Source organism: Crocodylus porosus, unplaced genomic scaffold (assembly GCF_001723895.1).
Source record: "Crocodylus porosus isolate Cpor-Errol unplaced genomic scaffold, CroPor_comp1, whole genome shotgun sequence".
Lineage (NCBI taxonomy): Eukaryota > Metazoa > Chordata > Crocodylia > Crocodylidae > Crocodylus > Crocodylus porosus.
Window position 1 is genome coordinate 15,375,688 of NW_017728917.1, and position 8,428 is coordinate 15,384,115.

General features: G+C 69.1%; 2 protein-coding genes across 2 annotated transcripts in view; both read right to left on the reverse strand.

Moving 5' to 3' along the window:
- Nucleotides 1–543, reverse strand: part of LOC109311383 (epidermal differentiation-specific protein-like) — a 1,125-nt gene extending 582 nt beyond the window's left edge. The window contains exon 1 of the mRNA XM_019537000.1: nucleotides 49–543. Coding sequence (XP_019392545.1) covers nucleotides 49–543 — 495 coding nt within the window. The remainder of the gene's footprint in view (nucleotides 1–48) is intronic.
- Nucleotides 544–3,793: 3,250 nt separating this feature from the next.
- On the reverse strand, nucleotides 3,794–8,363 carry SLC6A8 (solute carrier family 6 member 8). The gene is made up of 13 exons (XM_019536775.1): nucleotides 8,115–8,363; nucleotides 7,556–7,687; nucleotides 7,199–7,463; nucleotides 6,976–7,108; nucleotides 6,268–6,402; nucleotides 6,068–6,171; nucleotides 5,865–5,989; nucleotides 5,653–5,765; nucleotides 5,413–5,550; nucleotides 5,230–5,332; nucleotides 5,037–5,137; nucleotides 4,672–4,842; nucleotides 3,794–4,523 (listed from the first exon to the last, which is right to left on the reverse strand). Exons 1-13 carry the CDS (start codon nucleotides 8,236–8,238, stop codon nucleotides 4,392–4,394), a joined length of 1,776 nt encoding a protein of 591 aa, XP_019392320.1. The 5' UTR covers nucleotides 8,239–8,363; the 3' UTR covers nucleotides 3,794–4,391.
- Between the last annotated feature and the right edge of the window lie 65 nt (nucleotides 8,364–8,428).

Sequence of the window (8,428 nt, forward strand, 5' to 3'; positions counted from 1 at the left end):
CAGGTGCGAGAGCCGGTCGTGGAAGCGCAGGCCGGGCCGGTAGTCGGCCAGGCGCTCGCCGGGCCAGGCGATGTACTGCCGGCCGCCGCGGCCCGGGTCCTGGTAGAGCAGCCACACGCCGCGCTGCACCACGTGCGAGGACACGCGGTCGTCGAAGTAGCCATAGGCCAGGTTGGTCTCCTCCGTCACCGCCTTGCTGCGGCCCGCGAAGCCGGCGTGCTCGTACAGCGTGATGAGCGGCTCGTCCAGGTCGTGGTGCACGAGGCGCAGCGAGGAGAGGCGCCCGCGCGGCTCCACCGCCGCGTACTCGCCCTCCTCGAAGGCGAAGGCCTCGCCCTCGTACTTGGGGCCCGTGTAGGCCACCCAGGGCTGCCCCTCCACGCGCAGCGAGCTGATGCAGTCCCCGAAGTCCAGCTCGTGCAGGTCGGGCACGTCGCACGTGAACTCCCGCTGCAGCCCCTCAAAGCCAGGGCGCTCGTACACCACGATCCGGTTGGCGCCGGCCTCTGCCGGGGCCGTCTCCGGCTCGGCGCCCGCCAGCATGTCTGCGCTGGGCCGCGGGAGCCGGCTCTGCGGGGGAAGGAGGCCTGAAGCCTGGCCCATCCTCAGGCGCTCCCAGGGCACCGGGCCCGCCACAGCCCGGGGCTGGGCAGCTGTGGGTCGTTCCCCCTCTCCGCCCCCGGGGAGAGCCTCCCTGCTGGCACCACCCTGGTTCCGGAGCCCAGGGCACCTGCCGCCTCCCGCGCCGGCTCCTTCCAGCCCAGCTGTGCCCACGGGCCTGCCCACCCTTGCCAGACGCCTCGGGGTCCTGTGGGAAATCCAGGCCTGGCGGGCCCCTGGCTCCCAGCCCAGAGTGGTGCGGTGCCTCACCTGGACGGGGTCGCGGGCCACCCACCCGTGCGGCCTGGCTGCGGCGAACTTCCTAGGTGCCGGGAGCCCTGTGCTGTGGCTGCTTTAATAGGCGCGGGGACAGCTCCAGGCGCGTCAGGGCCTGCAGCACCCGGCAATGACAACGCTGCACCCACACACCGGCCCCCACCCACCGCGCCCTGTACCTGGGTGCTGCACGGGGCTGCGCAGCATGGGGCCTCGCCCCACTGGCACGACCAGTCTGGCCCAGTCCATCCTGCCCCCGAGCCCGGTGCGTCGGGACAGTCTGGTTGGGCGACCTGGCCCTGCCCCAGTGACAGGCACTTACTCAGCCACGTGAGCGATGCCAGGCTCCGCTCCATGCCCTTCCCAGCGGGCAGCAGCTCCCCAAGGCCCCGGCCCTGCCTGGCACAGGTGCCCCGTGCCCCTGTGTTCGGGGGGCCCTATGTGAGCTCCACGGCTGTGTCCTGCTCCCTGCAGAGCCTGACGCCCCATCCTGCCCGCGGGCCCTGTGAGAGTGCTGCTGTGGGCAGGAGGCTCAGGCCCTGGTGACTTTTCTCTGGTTTATATGCAGAGCTGCTCCATCCCACAGCCCAGGCAGGTGGGCAGAGGCCAGACCAGGGCCTGGTCGCTGAGGCGAGAAGCCCTTCCCCTCCTTGGCCAGAGAGGCCTTGCCCAGCTGGCAGTGCGCAGGGCAGGTGCCTGCAGCCAAGGGCAGCTCCTGTCCTCCTGCTTCCACTCCGGCTGCTCCCGGCCCTGCCCAGCAGCCTGGCAAGGACAGGCTGTCCCACCTCCGCCCTGCCCCAGCTGGGCACTCCCAGCTCCACATGGCCCTCTGACCCCCGCTGCCAGGGCTCTGGGAGCCCCTTTCCTGCAGGCAGCGCAGCCGCTTTTCAGGCCGACCCGCCATAGGCACCCTCTGTGCCGCAGTTGGCCGGGGGAGTGGTGCCAGCCTGGGACAGGCCCAGCCCAGTCCTCTTTGTGTGTACCCCGACCCAGCACCCACAGCCATGGCCCAGCACCTGGGTAACTGCATGTGTCCCACCCCCAGAGATGCCTGGAGAGAGTGCAGCTGCCCCACGCCAGCCAGAGCCCAACCTCACCTGCCAGCCAAGCCCCAGCAGGGCCAGGAGTGGGGCTGCTTGGTCTGGACACTTCTCGGCCGAGGCCCCCTGGGCACTGCCCAGGAGTTGTAAAAGAGCTGGCCAAGGGGCTGCATCTCAAGCCTAGGGCTGTTGCCACCGTGCTCTGCCTGGCTTCCCACAGCCTGCTCAGGCCCCAGGACCCGCTCACCCCAACCCTCCCCAGACTGGTCATGGTCCAACTCACCCCCCAACTCTGCCACCCCAAACCATGGGCCCCAGGACATGGTCTCACTGCTGTTGGTGCCGTGTCTCCGTGACACTCAGCAGGCCACAAGGTGGCGGCAGCATCCCGCATGGGCTTGGCCTGCTCGCCCCCACCTGCTGTGTGTGCGCCGTGGGGGCAGGAACGTGGCGGGCCAGCGTGGGGGGCCACAGCCAGCCAGGTGGCTCCTGCCTGACCTTGGGCGCCATGGCTGCTGCACAGGCCAGGCCGGAGGCAGCTCCGAGCCACGCTGCAAGGGCGGGCCAAGGTCAGGCCACACACCGCTGTCGGCCCCAGCTCCAGCAAAACCTGCTCGCCCGGGTGGCAGCCCCCAGCCAAGACCCAGGCAACACAGGGGCGATGCAGGTGCCCTGCAGGGGAGGGGTCTCTGTGGCCCTGATGATTAGTGGCCCCTGATCTCTGGATCACCGTGGCTGTGCTGCTGCAGCCGGGTGGGTGGTGGGGGCATCCGGCACAGCACCGCTGCAGCCCCGCCCTGCCAGGCCCCAGCCCCCCCGGCAGGCAGTGGCCGAGAGGACGTGGAGACCCTGGGCGCAAGGTGACCCTGCTCCCTGCCTGCCTGGCGGGCAGCCAGGCTTGTGGCACCGTGGCGCCCGCGCGGGCGGGAGCTGCATTCCAAGGCGAGCAGGAGCGGGAGATGCAGCCCAACTGCGCAGGCCCTGCCAGCCCCTGGAGCCGCCCCAGCTTGGCGCCGAGCCCCAGGCCTGCCAGGAACGAGTGTGAGGCCCTGGCTATGGGGGGAGCTGGGCAGGCACTTTACTTTCAAGCCAGGACCCCGCAAGGCTGGAGCTCCCACCCTAGTCCTAGTCCCAGCTAACCTGGGGCACCGTGACCGGGGCCGGGCAAGCCAAGGCCACCCACATCCTCCCTCCAGGCCCTGCCCAGCCACGGCTGTGGGTAGCACACTGGGGACCCCATGGTTGGGCATGGGGGTGCTGCAATCCACAGCGCCTGCACCACCAACCTGTAGGGATTGGGAGCCATTGATCGCTCAGGCCACAGGTTGATGAGCAGCTGTCATGGACCACGTGGCTGCGAGCCTGAAGCAACTCTCATCCTGGGCACGGCTGGGCCCTGAGGGCTGGGACAGGCACCCACTGATGCCTGCCCTGACCTGGCCACGGCCACAACCCTGGGGAAGAGGCCAGTGGACCACTCGCTGCAGCTGGGCACCATGGCAGGCACAGTGAGAGTGAAGGTCAGCAAGAAGGGGCACCAGCCTGGTGCGGGCTGCGGGGCAGGAACATAACCCAGAGCCCATGAGCTGCCAGACCCTGGCATTGCCCCATGGCTGAGCGATGCACTATTGAGGGATATGGCCGGAGCCCAGGGGGACGGCAGCACCAGCTGGGGTGGGGTGAGACAGCTCCCAGGCTGTGCCCCACAGAGCACGCAGCGCCAGGCAGGGGGAACCCAGGCATCTGCACCAAGGTCACAGAGGGCACTGGAGCTCCTGCCCACCCTGGGGCCCCAGCAGCCTGGGAGAGAACAGCATCCTGGCTCTATTCCCCTGCCCGCACCTCCCCTGCGCAGCTCAGAACTGGGGCCAGGCCTCGGGTGTCCCACATTTATTGCCAGATGTTGGATGGGTCCGTACAGAGCGACACCGAGGGCAAAGCCAGGGGCGGCGCAGCGCACACACACAGGGCACGGCACGACACGGGGCAGCTCGGCCGGGACTGGGGCGAGGGCGCGGGGGCCAAGGCGAGACTGGATGCCAGCGGCTGGTGCAAGGGGGGCAGGACACAGCCCCTGCCCAAGCGATGCAAGGGCCAGGGTAGTACAAGGGCAGCAAGTCACCACTGGGGCCACACGGCTGCCGGGGCCTGGAAGAGCAGAAGGGCCGAGCATGGGCCCCCATGTCCCCCACCCCACAGCCAGACGGAAGGAAGACCTGCCTGTGCAGCGACCGGGGAACCCCCGTGCCCCCTCTGGGCTGTGCTTGCCCCAGCTGCAGGTGCCCTGCTGCCCCCAGGCAGGCCAGGCCAGAGGGGTCTCATGGGCTGACTGCGCACCCTGAGGCAGCCTCAGGTCTGGAAGGGCCCCGCTGCCCAGTCAGGCCTCGGGCAAGTGCAGAGCGGGTGCCGGGGAAGTGCCGGCGGCGTGTGGCGTTATTGCTATGAGTGGGGCGGTGGGACCGCCCTGGCGGGCGCTCAGATCACAGTCTCAAAGAGCGTTGCCTTCTCCTTGGGGGCCTCGGGTGCCAGCAGTTTGGCCTCGGCCTCAGGTGTCAGGTACTCCAGGTGGTGGTGCCCCCAGATCGGCGTTGTCAGGAGCTGCCAGCGCTGCAAGTGAAGCCGCCAGTCACCAGTCTGGTTCTGGGGGGCCCAGCCACTCCTGCCCCCCACCCCACCCGTCAGGCTGCACTATGTATGCAGCCCAGGGCAGAGCTGCCCCCAACACGCAGCCCATGCCAGGGCCCCGGGTGCTCACCTCTCGCAGGGAGCCCTTGCAGCGCAGCAGTTTGTAGAGAACAGTGCATGGGATGCAGAGCATGGAAGAGAGGGCCAGGGCCCAGCCGATGGCGTCACCCCACCAGGGGTACACATAGGTCTGGTTGTACGTCAGCTGCTGGTAGTTCACCACGTGGAAGAGGAAGATGCCCTGGGGTGCAGGAGGCAGCCATGAGACCATGGGAAGTCTCCTCCTCCCTGGGGCCCAGTCAGCCCAAGGACCGCAGCAGGGTGGGCGCGAGGGCCGGGACTCCTGCCTGTGCCACGAGGTGGGTGCAGGACAGAGCTACCTCCCTGCAGCCACGGGCCAGACCGGCGCATGTGCCCCCGTAGGGGTGCACTCACCACGCAGACCAGGGGAGTGATGACGGCCCAGCACCACTTCATGAAGGGCAGAGGCCGGTAGCCAATCATGCGGGCCACGTCATCCATGAAGCGGTCGGCTCCTGTGGGATGAGCACAGCGGGTTTGCTGGGGACCCAGTGCCATGCTCCAGGCACTCTGTCCCAGCCCTGGCGCCCCGTCCCCCAGCCCTCACCATAGACCCAAGCGATGACGATGCACTCCCAGAAGGCCTGCCACAGCAGTGTGATGCCGCTGGCCGAGTAGTAGTCGAAGAGCTGAAAGACGTACATGCCGCCCTGGGGCAGCGCAGCCATCACCGCCAGCCCCACCCAGCCCTGCACGGCACCCAACCCCTGCGCCCAGCCCGCGCCCCTACCTCGGTCACCATGGAGAGGTCAATGAGGCAGCAGAGCAGGCAGCACAGCGCAGCCGTGAACTCCCGGCGCAGCGAGCCAGCGCCCGGCTGCGGGAACAGGTCCAGGATGCCCGTGATGAAGCCCTCGACGCCCACGAACTGCACAGAGCAGAAGGGTCAGTGCGGCACTATACCCCCACATTCCCCCCACCCCCCAACTCCTGCTCACCCTGGCCCACAGCCCCTCTTTCCCGGCCACACCTGGCTGTCGAGTCCCAGCACAAGCAGCATGAAGAAGAAGAGGGTGGCCCAGAGCGGCGACAGGGGCATCAGGGTCACAGCCTTGGGGTAGGCAATGAAGGCCAATCCAGGGCCTGCAGGAAACGGCTGGGTAAGGGGGTGGCAGGGGCAGGCCTGGCATAGCCCTGTGGTGCCGGGAGCTGCCCCAGCACCAGGCCAGAGTCAGCACTCACCCGACTCGGCCACTTTGGATATGTCGACGCCCTGCTCGGACGCCATGAAGCCCAGCACCGAGAAGACCACGAAGCCAGCGAAGAAGCTGGTGGAGCTGTTGATCACGGCCAGGACATAGGCATCCCTGCAGGAGACAGGGGAAGGTCAGTGCCAGCAGGGAATGCGCCACGTGTGGCCTGGCCCCCCCAGCGCCGGACCTCACCGGTAGCAGTTGTTGTGGAACCGGTTGTAGCTGCCCAGCGCGGTCAGGGCGCCCAGCCCAATAGCGTAGGAGAAGAAGATCTGCGTGCCGGCGTCGATCCACACCTGGGGGCACAGGAGGGTCACAGCCCAGGGGTGGCCCCAGCTCTGGCCCACCCCATCCCACCCCTCCCCACTCCAGCCCTGCCAGCCACCCCTCACCTGGGCTTCAGCCAGCTTGGACCAGTCGGGCTTCAGGTAGTAGACGATGCCCCCCAGCGCCCCAGGCAGTGTGACACCGTGCACCAGCAGCAGAATCAGGACCACGTAGGGGAACAGCGCTGTGAAGTACACGACCTGCCGGAGCAGGTACGGGTCAAGCCGGCTGCACTCAGTGCTGGGTGGGGGCCCTTCCTGGGGCAGGCTGCAGCTGCCTGACCTGGGGGCGCAACAGCTCCAGCCACATCCCCAGGGCTCAGCCCACACCGCTGTCTTCACTCGGGGAGTCCATGGCCCCACCCTGCCCCTGCCTTGTGGGGCTGCTGGGTCCCTTGGGCAGCAGAGCGAGGGCCAGGACAAGTGGGCACTGGCAAGGCGCTGGGAGCAATGCGGTGCCAGCCAGCAGCTGTCCCAGGGTCACCTCCGAGCCAGGCGCAATGCCGACCCAGGGGCTAGGACTCTGGTCCCTGCCAGCGGCACTGCCCTGCCATCTGCCCGTGTCAGGGTGCGGGAGACCGAGGGGCATGGCAGCGCTCGGGGGCAGAGAGCCAAGCCCTGCAGAGCCCCACCTCCAGCAGGAGCCCAGGGGATGCTGCAGCTCAACTGGCTGGCGCCCGGCCCTGGCAGCCCCTCGGGGCAGGGTGTGTGCAGCACGGACCTCACGCTGGACCTCGTGGCTGCGTCCCTGCCGCCTGCCCGGGCGGCTGTTACCTTCCCGGTGGACTTGACGCCCTTCCAGATGCAGAAGTAGACGATGAGCCAGGTGGCCAGCAGGCACAGCACCATCTGCCAGTGCAGCTCCCCTGGCTCGCCCAGGCCCCCCGAGAGCCGCAGCACCTTGTTCCTGCAGTGGGCACAGCGCAGCACGGCCAGCTCAGCAAGCGGCTCCTGCTGGGCCCCCCGGCCCCCGCCCACCCTCGGCCTGGGCACTCACTCCCAGAACTCGATGACGGGCGAGCGCTTGCCGGCCAGCTCGGTGCAGCTGAAGTTGGCGGGGCCGGCGCTGCTGTTGGTGCCGTTGGGGCACAGGCCCAGGGCGAAGAGCTCGGTGCAGTGCTTCGTGTTCCAGGGGTGGCCGCAGGTGGCCCAGGGCAGCGTGTCCGTGAGCGAGTGGGCCAAGTAGAAGAGCCCCCAGACCAGGATCATGATGTAGTAGGAGTTGCAGAAGAACACGATGACCATGGAGGCCAGGCCTAGACCTGGAGATGTGGGGGGCACATCAGAGCTGGTGGGCCTCGGAGCCGGAGCTGGCTCCGATGGGCTGGGCTGGGCGCGTGGCCCCCACACGAACCTTTGAAGAGGGGGGCGATGTTCCAGGCGGCGATCCCGCCCTGCTTCATGAACTGGCCCAGCGCCACCTCCAGGAAGAAGACGGGGATGCCTCCCACGAAGACGATCAGCAGGTAGGGGATCAGAAAGACGCCTGCGGGGGGACACGCATCAGCCCCCGGCGCCATCCCGACACCTGGGCCGTTGGGACAGGCAGGGGACTGGGGCCAGGCCCAGCCCCAGCACCACCAGGCTCCAAAACGTGGGCAGGCAGCTGCGCCCCTCCCCCCCGCCGCAGGCCCCCTGCTCTGGCATGCTGCGCCAGCTGCCTGCTCGCAGATCTAGGTCAGCACTGGCAGGGGCGCAGGAGCGGGCACGTGCCAGGGGTCTGGCCCAGGCTGGCTGCCTGTGGGATTCTCCCACAATGCACCTGGGCAGAGCCCGGGCCTGTGGATGTTGTGCTGGGGCAGGCGGGGGGAGCAGGGAAGCGGAACAGCGCTCCACGGGGGCGCGGAGACGGCTGCCGTGGAAACGGGGAGGCAGGCGGGGCCGCGGCGGTGCGGAGCGCGGCCGGCCCTCACCTCCGCCGTTCTTGTAGCAGAGGTAGGGGAAGCGCCAGACGTTGCCCAGCCCCACGGCGAAGCCCACGCACGACATGATGAAGTCCATCTGCCGCGTCCAGGTCTCGCGCTCGGGCATGGGCATCTTCACGGGCGCTGCGGGCACCACTAGCGGTGCGGTGACGGCCCGCTCCTCGGGGCCCGGCTCGCCCGGCCCCGCGCCCTCCACCTCGGCTGCCTCCGAGCACCTGCTCCCCTCTGCGGAGACAAGGCCGGGCCGGCCGGCAGCTGTGGGGACCGGGACCCCCGCGGGCCTGGGCCCCGGTGCCATCGCT